Here is a 20,825-nt window from a genome sequence, read left to right as displayed (position 1 = left end):
CTGCTCCGTGTCTCTGCTGTCCGGAACGGGGCTTGGCTGTCCTTCACGCAGCGGATTACACGCACGGGATCCGCTCGTGTGGAAGAGCCCTTATCTATACCTACGTGCTCTTTGATCAGTGGAGGATGGTGCGGCAGGCAGATCTAGATCTCTTTCTATGGAACAGCGCATTCCCCGAAGCCTTCCATAGACATCGAGGTGGCCGGGCAGAAAGCTCTGACGTGCGCGCTCCCAAGGTGCCGTCCACCCATGGAAAACAGCACAGCTACAAGAAACTGCGCAATCGCTGCCACCACTGCTGTATCGCTGTGGTGGCCATGACTGTATGCTACCAAGTGTAAACACAACAAAGATCAGAGTCCAGATATCTGAAACAGGATCGAAGACTGAAAATTGAATATATTAAGTTATCATTTATGCTATTTGGAATTTAATTACACCTGATTCACAAGATGGGAATATACATTAGAGCATTGTAGTCCGAACCTGCTGAGAATGGCGGGTTCAGCCGACAATTTAATGTGTGGGTGACTCTCCACCGACAGGTGAGAAGGATCGGTCAAAATTAATATTTTCACTCAATCCTTTTGTTCTCCTGGGAGAAATGTCACCACCAGAAATGTCTAAAACAGATTTCTCTCCTCTCCCCATTGGGAAATACATGTTCGACCGGGCTGGGAGGGCGTCAGGGAAGAGAGTTGTCAGCTGGATGATCCAACGTTCCACTGACAGCTATTGAATGTGTACAGCCGCCCTTAGTTCCTAGCAGCTCAGTTGTATGACTCTTGGAATCTCTTTGGTATAACGGGCACATTTTGCAAAGTCCATAGAAAAGTGGAAATGAAGAAATTCATTGTCACCACTTGTCCTTCACCAGCATCAGGTTGGAGAATAACAGGTGAATCTGTGCACCCACTGGAGGCTATGGGCGTTGAGACATTGATTTCTACTAGTGGTTAAAGGTGTTCTCAAGGGAACAATTTAAAATGGCCTCTAGCAACCTGTACTAGAATATGAGCAGAGATGTCTCGAGTGGTCAGGGGGTGAGGCTTCACTGCACGCTGGCACTTGCATACACAACATATTGGTGAGCGTTCCTGTCAGGCTGCTCAGCCATGATGGCGTATCATAGGCAGGATTGCATTATTATTATTATCTATTGTAGTGAGGCCTCAACCCCTAACCACCATAGGCAGATCTGCAAGTGGAGGCAACCGATCCTTCTCACATTCTAGGGGTAATTTTAATTCATTCCCGGAGAACCTCTTTGATAATAGTAATGGTTGTCCTAATATACGTCCCCTGTGCCCAATGGCCTTTGGATTGAAAGGTGGGATAAAAAGTTCCCTTGCAGCCACCACCGTCCAGTTATAGTGCGAGGAACAGGGTGTCCAGCAGCACAGAGTATTTTAGGAACATCATTGACACTGCTGTATCATTATTACATTACTGCTAGACATAGGTTTTTGGACAAATGTCCGATTTATTGATATTTAAATGAAATTGATTAAAGTATGTACAGAATCCAGACTTTATCCAATCACAGAGGGGGCACAGACCTGCACAAGAGCTGACAATCTAGAGTTCCACCCTATCATTGTACATGTTTCTGCTTATAATCTACATTTCTCAGCATCTTCCCGGCAGGATTACCTCCAGGACTGGCTTTATACATTACCCTCCATTCTGCGCAACTTTTACTTGGGGCGAACACATTTACAACGTAATAAACACCTACCAGTCTCTCTCTATATCCAAGAGTTTCCTGGATGGGCCACCTGGTTTAATACTTTAGGGCATTGCAGAACTATTCATACCCCAGTAGTAGGTTATTACATAGGCAATGCGCTCATGTTATTTTACCTTCTTGCAAAGTTTTATTCTCACCACACAATCTTCCTGGTTTTTATTTCCACTCACCCAAAACACAGCATGAAGAGGCTCGGTGAAGTTGGCCTTGAAGGTGTGGAGGTGTCTCACTGAGTCATCCCTCTCACTGAAGGACAACTGACCGTCCTCATAATCTAGATCTATCCTCAGTCTGCAGCAGGAGCCGTTCTGTGGTGATACTACCATCTGTTTACCGTCATGCCTCAAGAAGAACTTATTAATAAACCCCAATAAACCCCAGGACTTACTATCGGCCCCAATAGCCGAGAGGTCCCCCTTCCGCTCTATGCTAGGATAACACATCCCGACCGCCCAACCTCCTGATTTACTCATCTCCACTTCCCAGTGATGGCGTCCTGATGAGAAACACTTGATGCTCAAGACTTGAAAGCTCTGGAATCTCTGTGGTGTCTCTGGACGGTTCCAGTTTTCTTTTGACCAGGAGACAGTCTTCAGGTCCTCCGATACGTGCAGATAATTACCTGCCGTGTCTATGTCCAGCAGTAGGTCTGTATATTCCCGCCAGTCTTTGATTTCCTGTGCAACTTTCATCACATTAGATAAACCCTCATGCAGTGTCTGTGAGATCAGACTCTCATCCAGATCACCCATGACATACGGCTCTTTATCATACTCGTCATCTTCCTCTTCATCTTCATTACAAAAGTAATTTCCTTTTGATTCCTGTATGACCATTACTGGATCAGAAACATTAAACAACTGTCCGACATGGTCCATCTTACTGTACAGCTCATCCTTCTCAATTTCCAAGTGTTTGATTAGGTCCAAGAGTGTGAGAGACATTTGTTCTGCTTGTCTGGAGACCTCCTTCAGGACGTCGTTGAACAGAACAGTCAACTGTTCCTTCATGTCTATATGCATAGTGTTCAGTCTTCTGGTGATACCTATTGCTTTTGCATTAATCTTTTTGTCATGCCACTTCAGACTCTGGATCTTCTCCTCAGCCCTTCCCCTCTTAGAAGACAATTTATCATAGATGTTTCTCAATGTCTTCTTCTTACTCTTGGCTGCATCATCTAGTGACTGTAAGTCATGACCATGGAGCTCACAATCTTGCTTGCATAACACACACAGACAAGCAGAGTCCACAGAGCAGAAATACTCTAGGGGCTTCTTGTGGACAGAGCATCGTTTGTGCTCTGGTAATGTTGTGGGCTCAGAGAAGACATGTTTTGATGACTTGCTGTGGAATCTTAGATGGTGGTCACAAAGAAAAGCTTCGCAGTGCTGACAGCAAATAACAGCAGGTACTTCATCTGGAAGACAGAAGGCACAGACATTGGCTTCCGCTGGTGGTAAAGATTGGAAACGTTGGGCTATGTTGCTCAGGACTGAGTTCTTCCTCAGTGCAGGACGTTCTGGTAGATGTTCTCTACAGTTGGGGCAGCTGTAGACCCCATTTCCCTCCTGAGAATTCAGCACAGGATCAATACACTCCTGGCAGAAGTTGTGTCCACACATAAGGGTGACTGGGTCTTTATAGATGCTCAGGCAGAGGGAGCAATTCAGTTCTTCTCTCAGATCAGCAGCTGCCATCTCGGAGTATAAGGGGAAACAAGCTGAAGAAGTAAGTGTATGTACAATACTACTATATGTAGTCCTCACTGAGATGACGTTAGTGAAATTTGCATAGTCTGAGAACTTTGATGCTGTTACAAGGAAACTTTACAATGTGAGATTACTGATAATTCACTTCTCTTCCTGACCAAGGGTGTGAAAACAAATGGAGAACTCCTGGCCCATCATATTTGGTTAAAGTATAACTGTCATATTTTTATTATTTGTTAGTTTATTAGAGCTAGGCTAGAGCTGTATACCTGAGTTAGTCTGTCAATGATTGACAAAAGATCTGTAGTTACCTTATAATTACAGCTTTCATTAATGTCCTCTGTCCCTTTCCACTGCTCCCTTAAAAGACCGTTGCTAGGGCTTGTCTGTCTTCCCTTTAGTGTAAACAAAAGACAGAGGGGCGGTCCTTCACACTGCATGCCTGCATTAGGCTTCAGGGTGAGGAGGCGTCTCTCTCAGTAATCCAATCTGATTGGCTGGCAGGGAGCTGCTGGCTACAGCAAGTGTGTATGGGAAGTGAGGGGAAGCAGTTTTGGCCTCAGAGAACTGGCAGAGGAGCCATCTTGAGAAGGTCCTCATATTGTAAATGTTTAAACAGCCGTAACTAAGGGAAAAACTCAAGGAAAACAGTGGCATGTGAAGAAACGAAAGATTGCCTTATGCATAATGCCGCTGCAGCAGTAACATATGCTAAAATAGATTTTTTTTTATGAAAACATAACGGTTAGACTTTAAATAAGGTCCTAAATTTAGGGGCTGTGTCATGATTTGGCTATGTTAGTCTCTCTGCCCAGCCATTCCAGGCCTTGCAATGGTGATCAGGAGCAGCGCAACCTCTCTCTGGTATTCCTATTGGAGAGATGGGATGCCAAGCCAATCAGGGCTTTGTCATGGCGTCCAGAGAGCTAGGTAGGGGATTTAAGTCAGACACTGATGGTGTCCTGGCTCCTGTTCTTCAATGAACAGCAAGATGATCCAAGGCTTCAGACTTGAGGGTTTGTGGCCCAGTAGTGATGTGAGGACTCATAGACTAAGGGGAAGCAGCGTTCCTCATGTGGGTTGAGTGGCTGATTTTATATAAGGGGCTGTTTTTCCCACCACCGGATAGAAGGGCTTATGCCAAAGATTTGGACAAGACCCCAGTCAAGGTCTGTTTTATCCACAGCAGAGAAGGACTGCTGAATCCTCCACTAATCATGAGAACACCATTCAAACTTTGGGCATAGGACCCCTGATCTCATGACCAGAGAGGGTCCCAGGGGCTGCATCCCCTCAGATCTAACAGTTATTCAGTGGATAGGGGATAATGTGTACTAACTGGAATGCCCTTTTAAGATTATTTTCTCCCTTAATAACAGCTGAAGAGGAGCCAAACTACAACCATAGGGACCATAGTAACGGACCACTCCAAGTCTAGTAGAACATAGGTTTCCTTTGGTGGGTAAAAGCAGTTGATAGATGCCACCAAAGTGGATGACACTGGGGAGTCTCTCACTGGACTTGGTGGGCAACATATGGGATCTGTAATATGTTCTCATTCAATGATGGTTCCAAACATCATTATAAATGAAGGACAAACCTGTTCTACAGGGGAAAACAGCAGTTGGTTGGAGAGATGGCATCCACATCCAGAAATTGAAGCGTGTAGATCAGGGATGGGCAAACTCGGCTCTCCAGCTGTTGTAAAACTACAAATCTTACCATTCCCAGTCTGCCTACAGCAGGGCATGATGGGATTTGTAGTTTTAAAACAGCTGGAGGGCCGAGTTTGCCCATCCCTGGTGTAGATTGTAGAGGAACGGTATGCATTGTATGCTCAGAGATGAGCTATACTGGGTTCAGGCTCAAAGGTCATAGGTTCTACCCACAGCTACAGGAAAAACTCAACTCACCTCCTACCTACCCACAACATTTATTGTCCCAATATACATTAGAGCATTGTTGGCCGAACCTGCTGAGAATGGCGGGTTCACTGGACAATTTAATGTGTGGGTGGCTCTCCACCAACAGGTGATATTTGGGGTGAGAAGGATCTGTAGAAATTAATATTTTCACCCAATCTGTTTGTCCTTCTGGGAGAAATGTCACCACCAGAAATGTCTAAAACAGCTTTCTCTCCTCTCCCCATTGGGCAATATATATTCGACCGGGCTGGGAGGGCGTCAGGGAAGAGAGTTGTCAGCAAAAAGATCGTTCCACTGACAGCTATTGAATGTGTATAGCTGCCCTTAGTCCCCAGCAGCTCAGTTGTATGACTCTTGGAATTTCTTTGGTATAACGGGCACCGGTAATGTCCTTCACCAGCATCAGGTTGGAGAACAACAGGTGAATCTGTGCACCCACTGGAGGCTATGGGCGTTAAGACATTGAATTCTACTAGTGGTTAAAGGTGTTCTCAAGGGAATAATTTAAAATGGCCTCTAGCAACCTGTACTAGAATATGAGCAGGGGTGGATGCCACCCCATGCAGAGATGTCTTGGGTGGTCAGGGGGTGAGGCTTCACTGCACGCTGGCACTTGCATACACAACATATTGGTGAGCGTTCCTGTCAGGCTGCTCAGCCATGATGGCGTATCATAGGCAGGATTGCATTATTATTGTCTATTGTAAAGCAGCATAGTGTGTAGTGAGGCCCCAACCCCTAACCACCATAGGCAGATCTGCAAGTGGAGGCAACCGATCCTTCTCACAATCTAGGACAGGTTGCTAGCGGTAATTTTAATTCATTCCCGGAGAACCTCTTTGATAATAGTAATGGTTGTCCTAATATACGTCCCCTGTGCCCAATGGCCTTTGGATTGAAAGGTGGGATAAAAAGCTCCCTTGCAGCCACCACCGTCCAGTTATACACTGCGTGCAGAATTATTAGGCAAATGAGTATTTTGACCACATCATCCTCTTTATGCATGTTATCTTACTCCAAGCTGTATAGGCTCGAAAGCCTACTACCGATTAAGCATATTAGGTGATGTGCAACTCTGTAATGAGAAGGGGTGTGGTCTAATGACATCAACACCCTATATTAGGTGTGCATAATTATTAGGCAACTTCCTTTCCTTTGGCAAAATGGGTCAAAAGAAGGACTTGACAGGCTCAGAAAAGTCAAAAATAGTGAGATATCTTGCAGAAGGATGCAGCACTCTTAAAATTGCAAAGCTTCTGAAGCGTGATCATCGAACAATCAAGCGTTTCATTCAAAATAGTCAACAGGGTCGCAAGAAGCGTGTGGAAAAACCAAGGCGCAAAATAACTGCCCATGAACTGAGAAAAGTCAAGCGTGCAGCTGCCAAGATGCCACTTGCCACCAGTTTGGCCATATTTCAGAGCTGCAACATCACTGGAGTGCCCAAAAGCACAAGGTGTGCAATACTCAGAGACATGGACAAGGTAAGAAAGGCTGAAAGACGACCACCACTGAACAAGACACACAAGCTGAAACGTCAAGACTGGGCCAAGAAATATCTCAAGACTGATTTTTCTATGGTTTTATGGACTGATGAAATGAGAGTGAGTCTTGATGGGCCAGATGGATGGGCCCGTGGCTGGATTGGTAAAGGGCAGAGAGCTCCAGTCCGACTCAGACGCCAGCAAGGTGGAGGTGGAGTACTGGTTTGGGCTGGTATCATCAAAGATGAGCTTGTGGGGCCTTTTCGGGTTGAGGATGGAGTCAAGCTCAACTCCCAGTCCTACTGCCAGTTTCTGGAAGACACCTTCTTCAAGCAGTGGTACAGGAAGAAGTCTGCATCCTTCAAGAAAAACATGATTTTCATGCAGGACAATGCTCCATCACACGCGTCCAAGTACTCCACAGCGTGGCTGGCAAGAAAGGGTATAAAAGAAGAAAATCTAATGACATGGCCTCCTTGTTCACCTGATCTGAACCCCATTGAGAACCTGTGGTCCATCATCAAATGTGAGATTTACAAGGAGGGAAAACAGTACACCTCTCTGAACAGTGTCTGGGAGGCTGTGGTTGCTGCTGCACGCAATGTTGATGGTGAACAGATCAAAACACTGACAGAATCCATGGATGGCAGGCTTTTGAGTGTCCTTGCAAAGAAAGGTGGCTATATTGGTCACTCATTTGTTTTTGTTTTGTTTTTGAATGTCAGAAATGTATATTTGTGAATGTTGAGATGTTATATTGGTTTCACTGGTAAAAATAAATAATTGAAATGGGTATATATTTGTTTTTTGTTAAGTTGCCTAATAATTATGCACAGTAATAGTCACCTGCACACACAGATATCCCCCTAAAATAGCTAAAACTAAAAACAAACTAAAAACTACTTCCAAAAATATTCAGCTTTGATATTAATGAGTTTTTTGGGTTCATTGAGAACATGGTTGTTGTTCAATAATAAAATTAATCCTCAAAAATACAACTTGCCTAATAATTCTGCACTCCCTGTAGTGCGAGGAACAGGGTGTCCAGCAGCCCAGATGTTTAGGAACATCATTGACACTGCTGTATCTGACCATAATTACATTACTGCTAGACATAGGTTTTTGGACAAGTGTCTGATTTATTGATATTTAAATGAAATTGATTAAAGTATGTACAGAATCCAGACTTTATCCAATCACAGAGGGGGCACAGACCTGCACAAGAGCTGACAATCTAGAGTTCCACCCTATCATTGTACATGTTTCTGCTTATAATCTACATTTCTCAGCATCTTCCCGGCAGGATTACCCCGAGGACTGGCTTTATACATTACCTGTCAGGTCCTTTCCCTCCATTCTGCACAACTTTTACTTGGGGCGAACACATTTACAACGTAATAAGCACCTACCAGTCTCTCTCTATATCCAAGAGTTTCCTGGATGGGCCACCTGGAGCAATAATTTAGGGAATTGCAGAATTATTCATACCCCAGTAGTCTTATTCTCACCACACAATCTTCCTGGTCTTTATTTCCACTCACCCAAAATGCAGCATGGAGAGGCTCGGTGAAGTTGGCCTTGAAGGTGTGGAGGTGTCTCACTGAGTCATCCCTCTCACTGAAGGACAACTGGCCGTCCTCATAATCTAGATCTATCCTCAGTCTGCGGCAGGAGCCGTTCTGTGGTGATACTACTATCTGTTTACCGTCATGCCTCAAGAAGAACTTATTAATAACCCTGCATAAACCCCAGGACTTACTATTGGCCCCAATGACCGAGAGGTCCCCCTTCCGCTCTATGCTAGGATAACACATCCCGACCGACCAACCTACTGATTTAGTTATCTCCACCTCCCAGTCTGGACGGTTCCAGTTTTCTTCTGACCAGGAGACGGTCTTCAGGTCCTCCGATACATCTAGATAATTACCTGCCGTGTCTATGTCCAGCAGTAGGTCTGTATATTCCCGCCAATCTTTGATTTCAGGTGCAGCTTTCATCACATTAGATAAACCCTCATGCAGTGTCTGTGAGATCAGACTCTCATCCAGATCACCCATGACATACGGCTCTTTATCATACTCGTCATCTTCCTCTTCATCTTCATTACAAAAATAATTTATTTTTGATTCCTGTATGACCATTACTGGATCAGAAACATTAAACAACTGTCCGACATGGTCCATCTTACTGTACAGCTCATCCTTCTCAATTTCCAAGTGTTTAATTAGGTCCAAGACTTGTGAGAGACATTTGTTCTGCTTGTCTGGAGACCTCGCTCAGGGTGGCGTTGAACAGAACATTCAACTGTTCCCTCATGTCTATATGCATGGTGATACCTATTTGCTTTTGCATTAATCTTTTCGTCATGCCACTTCAGACTCTGGATCTTCTCCTCAGCCCTTCCCCTCTTAGAAGACAATTTATCATAGGTGCTTCTGAATGTCTTCTTTTTACTCTTGGCCGCATCATCTAAGTCATGACCACTGAGCTCACAATCTTGCTTGCATAACACACACAGACATGCAGAGTCCACAGAGCAGAAATACTCTAGGGCAGGGATGCCCAACCTGCGGCCCTCCAGCTGTTGCAAAACTACAACTCCCTAATAGCTGTAGGCTGTCCAGGCATGTTGGGAGTTGTAGTTTTGCAACAGCCGGAGGGTCACAGGTTGGGCATCCCTGCTCTAGGGGCTTCTTGCGGACAGAGCATCGCATGTTCTCTGGGAATGATGTGGGCTCAAGAAGACATGTTTTGGTGACATGTTGTGGAATCTTAGATTGGGTCACAAAGAAAAGCTTTGCAGTGTTGGCAGCAAATAACAGCACATACTTCATCTGTAAGACAGAAGGCACAGACATTGGCTTCCGCTGGTGTTGAAGATTGGAAACGTTGGGCTATGTTGCTCAGGGTTGAGTTCTTCCTCAGTGCAGGACATTCTGGTAGATGTTCTCTACAGTTGGGGCAGATGTAGACCCCATTTCCCTCCTGAGAATTCAGCACAGGATCAATACACTCCTGGCAGAAGTTGTGTCCACACATAAGGGTGACTGGGTCTTTATAGATGCTCAGGCAGAGGGAGCAATTCAGTTAGGGTTAGGATCAGCAGCTACCGTCTTGGAGTATAATGGGAAACAAGCTGAAGAAGTGTATGTACAATACTACTATATGTAGTCCTCACTGAGATGACGTTAGTGAAGTTTGCATGGTTGTAGAGTCTGAGAAATTTGTTGCTGTGACAAGGAAACTTTACAATGTGAGATTACTGATAATTCACTTCTCTTCCCGACCAAGGGTGTGAAGACAGATGGTGAACTCCTTGTTTGGTTAAATAAGGTTCTGAATTTTGGGGCTGTGTCATGAACTTACCTAACCATGATTTGGCGACGTCAGTCTCTCTGCCCAGCAGCCACTGTTCCAGGCCTTGCAATGGTGCTGCAAGAGATCAGGAGCAGCGTATTCCTATTGGAGAGACGGGCTTCCAAGCCAATCAGCGCTCTGTCATGGCGTCCAGAGAGCTAGGTAGGGGATTTAAATCAGGCACTGATGGTGTCCTGGCTCCTGTTCTTCCATGAAGAGGGAGATGATCCAAGGCTTCAGACTTCAGGCTTTGCGCCCCAGAAGTGATGTGAGGACTCAGACGTAGGGGGAGCAGCGTCCTTATGTGGCTCGAGTGACTGATTGATTTTATATAAGAGGCTGTTTTTCCCACCACCAGATAAATGGGCTTATGCCAAAGATGTGGACAGGACCCCAGTCCACAACCTGTCTTCTCCATTCACCTGTGATCTAATCTCCTGATATTTCCTCACATCTCTGACCTGGCCTCTCCATACATGTCTGAGCTAATCTTCTGATACCTCTCCACATGAAATCTCCAGTCCACAACCCAGGGGCGTAGCGATAGGGGGCGGGGGAGACCGTTGGCTCCCTGCTTCACCCTTCTGCTGGGCTCCGGTGCTCCCACGTAAGCCACACATCGCGTTGCCGTCTGTGGGGGAGAAGCGGTGAAAGCCCAGGAACCAGCCTCCTGCACAGTCACTGGTGCGTTGTGGTGTGTGAAGGCGCGTCCTGTTGTTGGATGTGCCGATCATCCGGGAAGCAGGTAAGTATTTGTGTTTTTTTTTTTTTTTTTCACAAGGTGGGCATAGCTACAGTGAAGGGGTACAAAGGTGGGCATTAGTACTGTGTATCATTAACCCTATAGTGTGTTGTTCAGGGGTGGGAGTGATTTTTGTTCAGTTGCAACCAAGTGATCTACCAACCCCCGACCAACTAGGCCTCCCCCCAAGAGTGAAAGAGATAAGCAATGCATAGCACAACACAACCAGTGGTTTACCTCCCATGGAGGCAGACCACGTGACTGCTATGGGGCCCAGCACTGAACTCCTTCTTCGGTTCCTGACATGAAAACACTTCTTTTTCATCACTCCTAGAGATTTCACAGCTTCCATTGCGTTCAATAGTAACTGTATAAATTGTTAGTCAGTGAGCTCCCCCTAGTGGTGGCTTCACTGCTATAATTCACTTTATGGAGCAGCAGACATAGAGCTGTACGTGGAGGTTTATCAATGTATTTATGACAGTTGTTCTGGTTCAGAATGAGCACAGTATTTATGAAGCACCTATTCTACTTTTTCCAACAATGTTGGACTTTATCAAGTCGGATAAGGTGGAGGAGGCAGAGGGTGCCTTTTTTAATTAAAATTTCTTCTGTTATATGACACGCATGTACGGAGAAATGTGCTGGAGCGGGGAAGTTTTGCTCTGGGGTCTTATAAGATTTGTGTGCACCCCTAAGCACAAGAACTTACTGGAAAGGACATTATATGCACTGCGAATTGCTTTAGTTTGTTATTAAAATGTCAGTGCACCAGCCTTAGGTGCCCCCTTTACAGCCTGTACTGGTCACAGATGCCCCCACTATACCTTGGCCCATTCACAAGAGCTCCTGGTGTAGCCGACCATAGGTCAGGTGTGGTACCAAGCCTTTAGGTTTTAAGAATGGTGGGAATGAAACATTGTGGGTGTCTGAAATAATGATCTACTGGACAATAAAAATCAGTCACCCATCAGATCACGATGGACTTGGAGGCCATCCACGGTGTAGATCCAGATCACTATCCACGTCAATGTCCAAATATGAGCAAGATTGAATGGAATAAACTTGGTTGTGGACATCAATATTGAATCCATGCAATATTTCTATTATAACGCAGAACAACCCTGCACTGAGGTCTCTAGGAGGAACCAAATGGAAGATGATCCAACATGGACCATCTTCAGGGCAGCAATCAGGCATTTGGCAGCCATATATGCTTGATATGTTCCACTGAGGCAACCATCATATTAGTCTTAATATGACAAAGATAAATAATACTGAGATGAAGAAGAACCAAGGAGAACGTACAAGAGATGAAGACATTTAATGTCTAGATTACAGAGGAAGTTTCTGTATTGCTCAGACTTCATCAAAGTTCATTTGAAAGAGAAATGTCTGACTAGCGCCAACTTTTGGAGGTGGCTCCCTATGAGTCAAAGCCTAACCTTTTGTTTAGCAAGCCATGGAACATGATGGGAAAATAGCCAAGCCAAATATCCATCCTCAGACAGCTGTTTCAGGGTACTTGCAGATGGATATTTGGCTTGGCTATTTTCCCTCGGCATGTTCCAAGGCTTGATAAAAAGTCAGACTTTGACTCCTAGGGAGCTACTTCCAAAAAGGTGACACTAGTGAGACGTTTCTCCCCCTCTATGAGATACCAGTAAACCCCTCTTTCCTCCCCCAAATGAAGTTAATTTGAAAAATAAAGGGTTGAAGAGCATCATGTGACCCCAGAGCAAGTCATGGATGTTGTGCGATCTCGGAATGTGGTTTGAAGTACTGATAGGGCTCCAAAGTAATAACTCTCCCGTAGGCCATGGGTAGATGGCAAAATATGATGCCATCTGTGGTGGAGCCAGTAGATTTCCCATAAATATTGATAAGGAACAATTTTAATTTAAAAACAACCAATACGACTTTGAAGCACCATATGAATAAACCAAAACCTACATGATGATTACAGGAGATCTTCAAAATAAGAGGCCCCTTTTATTATCACAAGAGTCAAATTTTTTACAAGGTTTTCAGTTTTACCCAGATGTCCTTTGATGACCCATCCCAGCCTACCCATAGTGCAGCATGGAGGGGCTCGGTGAAGGTAGCAGTGAAGGTATACAAGTGTCTGATGGGGTCACCAAGCTCATAAAACAACAACTTGCCAGCCTCATAGTCCAGGTACACTCTTATCTTATTACAGGACATTCTTGAAGGTAGCTGGATCACTTTGCCGTCATGTGACATGGAATATTCACAAAACCAGCACAAACTCCATGACTTCTGGTTATTCCCAATCCATGAGCGGTCTCCTGTTCTTTCTATACTGGGGTAACTCATCCCAATCATCCACCACCCAAAGTTGCTGGTTTCTACATCCCAGTAGTGTTTACCTGAGGAGAAGCTTCTGGTGCTTAGAACCTGGTTATACTGGAACCTCTCAGATGTTTTGGGGAGATTCTGGGCAATATTTGAGCAGGATACCCTTTTGAAGTCATATGAAATGTGGACATGTTTACCGGCCGTGTTCACATCTAGGAATAGCTCAGCCGGTTTCACGGTATAGAACCATATGTTGGCACTTGTCATAATGTGAGATAAGCCTGTGTGTAACATTTCTGAGATCAGACCGATATCCAGATCACCTGCATCATAGACTATTTTATTGTAGCTCTCTCCTTCCTCCTTCTTGCTCTCCTTGGTACAACAGAAGTCACCTTGCTCGGACTCTTCTTCTTGTATGACTCTTACTGTATCCGTCACTTGACTCAACTCCTCAGCGTAACACATTTTACTGTACAACTCATCCATTTTTATTTCCAGCCGCTGGATCAAATTGGAGACCAAGACTGACAGCCTATCCCCCTGTTTGGCAACCTCCTTGAGAACTTGGTTTTCTAGGTCATCCAGTTGTTTCCTGAGGTCGCCAAACAGAGCCATTACCTTCTCTGCACCTGCAGATATTTTCTTGGCCCCTTCTGTGTGATACTGCTTCAGATGTTGGACTCTTTCCTCCGTTTCTTTTCTACTTAAAGTAAGAGTCCTATAAATGGTCCTCAAAGTCTCTCTCTTTTTCTTGAAGGCTCCATCCAACAACTCCACTTGATGTCCTCTATGTTCTCCAACCTGGTAACAGGTAATGCAGGTAGGGACTGAGTCCTGAAAGCAGTAGTACTCCAAGAACTTGTTGTGGACTGGACATTTTGTGATGGGCTCCACCAGCATGTGCTCCACTGAATGGTTATGTTTCTTTAAGTGCTTTTCACACATGGAGGTTTTACACTGAAGACAAGACTTCACAGCAGCTGCGGGCAGGTCACAATATGTACAGTAGATACACCCCACCACGTGGTTTGGCCTACCAGACATGAAGTTCTGAGCTATGTTACTCAGGGTGGTGTTCTTCCGCAGCATGGGACGTTCCATGAATTCCTCCCGGCAGTCTGGGCAGGTGTAGACTCCAGCTCCATCCTGGGTGTCCAGCACGTCTTTAATACACTTCTGGCAGAAGTTGTGGCCACATCTGAGGGTGACGGGATCAATATAGATGCTTAGGCAGATGGAGCAGTTTAGCTCCTCTCTCAGATCAGCAGATGACATGTCTGACGGTCAGAGCGGGAAATGAAACCTAACAGTACAGACCGTTATCTGATTAGCTCTTAAAGGGTCAGACCCATTTTTTAAACATATTCTGTATATTCTTAAACATTGCAATTGATTGTCAATTATTTTTGACAATTATTTTCAAAAACATGAAATCCTTGTTTTCAAAAAAGTTCAAGTCATCTTCTGCCTGTATTCTCTGGTGGTCCAGCCCTTACACGAGTCTTAGCCCAACCTTTCCCCCTACACCCCCTTCCCAAAACAAAAATGGGGAAATCTCTTCAAAAATGTAATTCAGGTTTTGCTAATGCTGGATCCTAATCCATTGAAGAGAACTTATGATGAGGATAGACACCATTGCATGTTGGTCCCAAAGAAGAACGGATTAGTGGGGGCCTGTTCTATAACACCTTCACTGAAATAGACCAGTTCAAGGTACTGAGGTCCAAAAACATCAAATACACGATCTGTCCTCGACTCTTGGGCTTTACGTTGGCCTTTGAAGGAGGTGGAAGCATTTACTCAATTCCAGCTTTGATGGCACAATGATAAGAGCCACACGCAGTAAATAGACAACTGTCCCAGGCCCAGTGGGCTCCATGGTAAGACTCTATCCATCTGTAGACCCATCAAAACTTCGATGTTCTGATCTCATATGAAGGTTTTGCAGTGCTGAGGCCAAGATGTCCTCATCTCCTTGTTAATGTAGATGTAGAGCCAAGTCAAGAAGGGAAAAACTGAAATGGATGTGGCCACCAATAATCTGAACGCACCAACCGAGGCTCTGTAACAACCAGCGAAAATTATTATAGTAGTTGTAATATAGTACACTGAAAGCAGTATTATAGTAGTTATATTCTTGTACATAGGAGCAGTATTATAGTAGTTATATTCTTGTACATAGGAGCAGTATTATAGTAGTTATATTCTTGTACATAGGAGCAGTATTATAGTAGTTATATTCTTGTACATAGGAGCAGTATTATAGTAGTGATATTCTTGTACATAGGAGCAGTATTATAGTAGTTATATTCTTGTACATAGGAGGCAGTATTATAGTATTTATATTCTTGTACATAGGAGCAGTATTATAGTAGTTATATTCTTGTACATAGGAGCAGTATTATAGTAGTTATATTCTTGTACATAGCAGCAGTATTATAGTAGTTATAGTCTTGTACATAGGAGCAGTATTATAGTAGTTATATTCCTGTACATAGGAGCAGTATTATAGTAGTTATATTCTTGTACATAGGAGCAGTATTATAGTAGTTATATTCTTGTACATAGGGGGCAGTATTATAGTAGTTATATTCTTGTACATAGGAGCAGTATTATAGTAGTTATATTCTTGTACATAGGGGGCAGTATTATAGTAGTTATATTCTTATACATAGGAGCAGTATTATAGTAGTTATATTCTTGTACATAGGAGGCAGTATTATAGTAGTTATATTCTTGTACATAGGAGCAGTATTATAGTAGTTATATTCTTGTACATAGGGGGCAGTATTATAGTAGTTATATTCCTGTACATAGGAGGCAGTATTATAGTAGTTATATTCCTGTACATAGGAGGCAGTATTATAGTAGTTATATTCTTGTACATAGGAGGTAGTATTATAGTAGTTATATTCTTGTACATAGGAGGCAGTATTATAGTAGTTATATTCTTGTACATAGGAGCAGTATTATAGTAGTTCTATTCTTGTACATAGGAGCAGTATTATAGTAGTTATATTCTTGTACATAGGAGCAGTATTATAGTAGTTATATTCTTGTACATAGGAGCAGTATTATAGTAGTCATGTTCTTGTACATAGGAGCAGTATTATAGTAGTTATACTCTTGTACATAGGAGCAGTATAATAGTAGTTATATTCCTTTATGTAGGGACAGATGTAGACTTACCTTCTGGAATCTTTACAGAGGAACATCCACAGTGCAATGATTAGTAATCCAGATAGCTCTCTAGAAGACAATGACAGTTAGACCTGTATTACATTTGCCGATTGTCGGATACTATATCGTTAACGGGCGCTCGGAGTAAGGCTTGTAGCGATGATCTGGCAGTGTCATAACGCCATCGATTACCCAATGAACGATCACAATCTGCTGCCAGCAAACAATGAGGCAGTATAGCAGCGATGGCCAACCTGCGGCTCTCCAGCCGTTGCAAAACTGCAACTCCCACCATCCCCTGCTGTAGGCTGATAGCTGCAGGCAGTGTGGGCATGCTGGGAGTTGTAGTTTTGCAACAGCTAGAGATCCACAGGTTGGCCATCCCTGCAGTATAGGGAGGAGCAGGGGCATAGTGATCGCTCCTCTCCATCCCATAGGTCAATGGTGCTGGATGTGTTTTCTAGGGCACAAAAGAAAACGGATCTGGCGCCCACTGACTTACAATGGTTTTAGGCCCGTCATGGCCATTTTAGAGATAATACAACCTGATCCGTTTATAACGGACGCAGACGGTTGCATTATCATGATGGATCCAGCAAAAACGCAGATGGAAAAGAAGGCTAATACAGCCCTTACTTTCCACCTCCACTCCCTTTTTCTAGGACTGTCTGTGTGTCAGTCTTCACTGTCATTCTACAATTCTATTCATAAACCACAGACATGACATCATGCGGTCATTCCTCTTACCTGCCCTCTTCCTCATGTAAAATGCTTCTTATATTACCAGAAACGAGCAACGGCACCAGTAGATAAGACGCTCCGATCAAACAGACGCCGCTGTGGAGACCGGACAAAGTCCTCCAGATCACATGACCTACGAGTTCAAATGACGACGTTTATTAGTAACTGTGGAACGATCTGGGTGTCAGATATGGGTGGCCCTGGTCTTTATCACTCACCCGTTATGTCTGGGTTCACACTGAGGAGGAAGATCAGGGCGGCCGGGATCATATAGATCACCTGGAGATGATATCGAAACACGTAATGGAGTGTGCGCCCCGAAAATATGATAATCAGCCTCAATGGACACCAGGGCGCGAGTCGCCCCCTACTGACAAGTTGTCATTCATGTATCTGTATCTGGGAAAGATGGGTGACAACCACCATGGCCGCTATTACAAGGGCGTATTGGTTTGTGGTGACATCCATATCGTCACCCAGCTTTCCCAGTACACATCTAATATACCATATCTGCTCCAGGAAATAATGAGGCAAGCAATATGGTCGCCTTAATGGCTTCTTCAGGGGTTGTTACTCAGCTTTCCTGGAGTCCAGAACGGCAAATCTGCCTGGTTATATAATGATACATTCATCATGACCCCCTATAAACCACACGACACACGTCCACCACTACCGGGGGTCTGCCTTCCCTCCATAACAGCGCCACACTTCTCCATAGGCTGGGTCTGGTATTGAAATCTAAAAGACTAATGGGGTCATTTATCAAACTGGTGTAAAGTAGAACTGGCTTAGTTGCCCGTAACAACCAATCAGATTCCTGCTTTCATTTTCCAAAAGAGCTGTAAAAAATGAAAGGAGAAATCTGATTGGTTGCTATGGGCAACTAAGCCAGTTCTCCTTTACACCAGTTTGATAAGTGACCCAATAAATTTATATTTTTAAAAAAAAACTTTTTTGACATGGCCCATTTAACAGAATTAAACATGTTTGCTCGGAGATACTCACAATCCACATTTCAGCGTCTGGATCATTGATCTGTAGAAAAGAAAGCGGAGACTGAAATGAGAGCGACACACAGAATAGTGTCCATTAACAGCACTGTATCACTGCATAAATCCTCTGTGCTGCTGGGAGGACCCTGCCCCTTCCTCTATGTAACTCTCATCCTGTGACCTCCACAAGATCTGCACACCCCACTCCTGAAATCCTCTGTGCTGCTGGGAGGATCCTGCTCCTTCCACTATGTAACTCTCAGCCTGTGACCTCCACTAGTTCAGCACACTCCTCTCCTGAAATCCTCTGTGCTGCTGGGAGGACCCTGCTCCTTCCACTATGTAACTCTCATCCTGTGACCTCCACTAGATCAGCACACTCCTCTCCTAAAATCCTCTGTGCTGCTGGGAGAACCCTGCTCCTTCCTCTATGTAACTCTCATCCTGTGACCTCCACTAGATCAGCGCACTCCTCTCCTGACATCCTCTGTGCTGCTGGGAGGACCCTGCTCCTTCCTCTATGTAACGCTCATCCTGTGACCTCCACTAGATCAGCACACTCCTCTCCTGAAATCCTCTGTGCTGCTGGGAGGATCCTGCTCCTTCCACTGTGTAACTCTCATCCTGTGACCTCCACAAGATCAGCACACTCCTCTCCTGAAATCCTCTGTGCTGCTGGGAGGACCCTGCTCCTTCCTCTATGTAACTCTCATCCTGCGACCTCCACAAGATCAGCACACTCCTCTCCTGAAATCCTCTGTGCTGCTGGGAGGACCCTGCTCCTTCCTCTATGTAACTCTCAGTCTGTGATCTCCACAAGATCAGCACACTCCTCTCCTGAAATCCTCTGTGCTGCTGGGAGAACCCTGCTCCTTCCACTATGTAACTCTCAGTCTGTGACCTCCACAAGATCAGCACACTCCTCTCCTGAAATCCTCTGTGCTGCTGGGAGGATCCTGCTCCTTCCACTGTGTAACTCTCAGTCTGTGACCTCCACAAGATCAGCACACTCCTCTCCTGAAATCCTCTGTGCTGCTATGCACATGCTATCATTGCACCCAGCTTCAGTTCGCTCCAGCAGATGCAGGGTTAATCTTACTTGCACATAAGCAGCCAGAGCAAAAAATGCCGCCATCAGTCCGTTGCAGACCCTCCATAGTCTCTGCTGATATTGGGGGCTGAGGACTGGGTCGGCCTTTAGACTGGAGCCCGAGTCTCTATCTGCTCGTTCCATGTTCCCAGGGCTCCTGCAGGGTGATGTGGCCCCTCAGTCCTCCATGCAGATTCTGTGTCCCCCTGGATCTCACTCCCATTTGTCCAATCACTTCCTGCTCTGTGAGTAAACTCCGCCTATAACTACAGAGAAAACGCCCATAGCCTTAACCCCTTCCCTGCCAGTCCTCTGTAACCCCTGCAGTTTCTGCATGGACGCCCCCCTCAGGTTTATCTGGACACATATGGCTATTACTTCTCACAGCTGAGGGTTTGTTACAGTTTGTCAGGATAATCCCCTGTGCAGTGATCACTCTGTCCTCCTCGTTACAATGTATCAGTGCATGTAATATGTATCAGTCTGTTCAGCTGCCAGAGTATTGTCCATACTGGATACAGCTGTAACAAACCCACACCTGTGATAAATACTAGGCTTGACCAAGCATATTCCTGTTCACTGACAGCAAGCAGAGGAATTAGAACACAGTGCATTAGAAAGGCGTGGATCTGTTCAGCCGCCTATCAGATGTAGCAGAGCTGTGTCTTCCCGCAGCCCCATGTAAACCAGCAGGTCCTGTGCATCTGTAACATTGGACCACAGCTCCCATCTTGTGTCTGTGAGGGAATGCTTCTCTCCTGAAATCCTCTGTGCTGCAGGGAGTACCCTACTCCTTCCGCTATGTAACTCTCAGCCTGTGACCGCCACAAGATCAGCACACTCCTCTCCTGACATCCTCTGTGCTGCTGGGAGGACCCTGCTCCTTCACTATGTAACTCTCATCCTGTGACCTCCACAAGATCAGCACACTCCTCTCCTGAAATCCTCTGTGCTGCTGGGAGGACCCTGCTCCTTCCACTATGTAACTCTCAGCCTGTGACCTCCACAAGATCAGCACACTCCTCTCCTGAAATCCTCTGTGCTGCTGGGGGGACCCTGCTCCTTCCACTATGTAACCCTCAGCCTGTGACCTCCACAAGATCAGCCCACTCCTCTCCTGAAATCATCTGTGCTGCTGGGAGGACCCTGCTCCTTCCTCTATGTAACTCTCAGCCTGTGACCTCCACAAGATCAGCACACTCCTCTCCTGGAATCCTCTGTGCTGCTGGGGGGACCCCGCTCCTTCCACTATGTAACCCTCAGTCTGTGACCTCCACAAGATCAGCACACTCCTCTCCTGAAATCCTCTGTGCTGCTGGGGGGACCCCGCTCCTTCCACTATGTAACCCTCAGTCTGTGACCTCCACAAGATCAGCCCACTCCTCTCCTGAAATCCTCTGTGCTGCTGGGAGGACCCTGCTCCTTCCACTATGTAACTCTCAGCCTGTGACCTCCACAAGATCAGCACACTCCTCTCCTGAAATCCTCTGTGCTGCTGGGAGGACCCTGCTCCTTCCTCTATGTAACGCTCAT

At 45.2% G+C, this 20,825-nt stretch overlaps 3 protein-coding genes across 4 annotated transcripts; all 3 read right to left on the bottom strand.

Moving 5' to 3' along the window:
• Nucleotides 1–1,854: 1,854 nt before the first annotated feature.
• Nucleotides 1,855–3,447, bottom strand: LOC121005819 (E3 ubiquitin/ISG15 ligase TRIM25-like). The gene has a single exon (XM_040438580.1). The coding sequence runs from the start codon at nucleotides 3,445–3,447 to the stop codon at nucleotides 1,855–1,857; it is 1,593 nt and encodes a 530-aa protein (XP_040294514.1).
• Nucleotides 3,448–12,272: 8,825 nt separating this feature from the next.
• On the bottom strand, nucleotides 12,273–14,597 carry LOC121003874 (E3 ubiquitin/ISG15 ligase TRIM25-like). Its single transcript, XM_040435812.1, has one exon. The coding sequence runs from the start codon at nucleotides 14,562–14,564 to the stop codon at nucleotides 12,984–12,986; it is 1,581 nt and encodes a 526-aa protein (XP_040291746.1). The 5' UTR covers nucleotides 14,565–14,597; the 3' UTR covers nucleotides 12,273–12,983.
• Nucleotides 14,598–14,736: 139 nt separating this feature from the next.
• TMEM220 (transmembrane protein 220) lies at nucleotides 14,737–19,525 on the bottom strand. Of its 2 annotated transcripts, XM_040435813.1 has the most exons (6): nucleotides 19,302–19,525; nucleotides 18,216–18,245; nucleotides 17,429–17,489; nucleotides 17,217–17,343; nucleotides 16,479–16,538; nucleotides 14,737–15,351 (listed from the first exon to the last, which is right to left on the bottom strand). In XM_040435813.1, the coding sequence occupies exons 1-6, from the start codon at nucleotides 19,434–19,436 to the stop codon at nucleotides 15,219–15,221; spliced, it is 546 nt and encodes a 181-aa protein (XP_040291747.1). In that variant the 5' UTR covers nucleotides 19,437–19,525; the 3' UTR covers nucleotides 14,737–15,218. The 2 variants fall into 2 exon arrangements, with proteins under 2 accessions (XP_040291747.1, XP_040291748.1); XM_040435814.1 differs by lacking the exon at nucleotides 18,216–18,245.
• Between the last annotated feature and the right edge of the window lie 1,300 nt (nucleotides 19,526–20,825).

Source organism: Bufo bufo, chromosome 6, assembly GCF_905171765.1.
Source record: "Bufo bufo chromosome 6, aBufBuf1.1, whole genome shotgun sequence".
Taxonomy (NCBI): Eukaryota; Metazoa; Chordata; class Amphibia; order Anura; family Bufonidae; genus Bufo; species Bufo bufo.
Note: the sequence above shows the minus strand (reverse complement) of the source record. Positions and strands in the feature narration are given on the sequence as shown.

Coding starts and splice junctions, on each gene's coding strand:
- LOC121005819 (XM_040438580.1), bottom strand. CDS start 3,447: ATGGCAGCTGCTGATCTGAGAGAAGAACTGAATTGCTCCCTCTGCCTG.
- TMEM220 (XM_040435813.1), bottom strand. CDS start 19,436: ATGGAACGAGCAGATAGAGACTCGGGCTCCAGTCTAAAGGCCGACCCA. Junction 17,344..17,428: donor TGTGAACCCAGACATAACGG/GTGAGTGATAAA, acceptor TTGAACTCGTAG/GTCATGTGATCTGGAGGACT. Junction 15,352..16,478: donor CTCTGTAAAGATTCCAGAAG/GTAAGTCTACAT, acceptor TGGTTGTTACAG/AGCCTCGGTTGGTGCGTTCA.
- LOC121003874 (XM_040435812.1), bottom strand. CDS start 14,564: ATGTCATCTGCTGATCTGAGAGAGGAGCTAAACTGCTCCATCTGCCTA.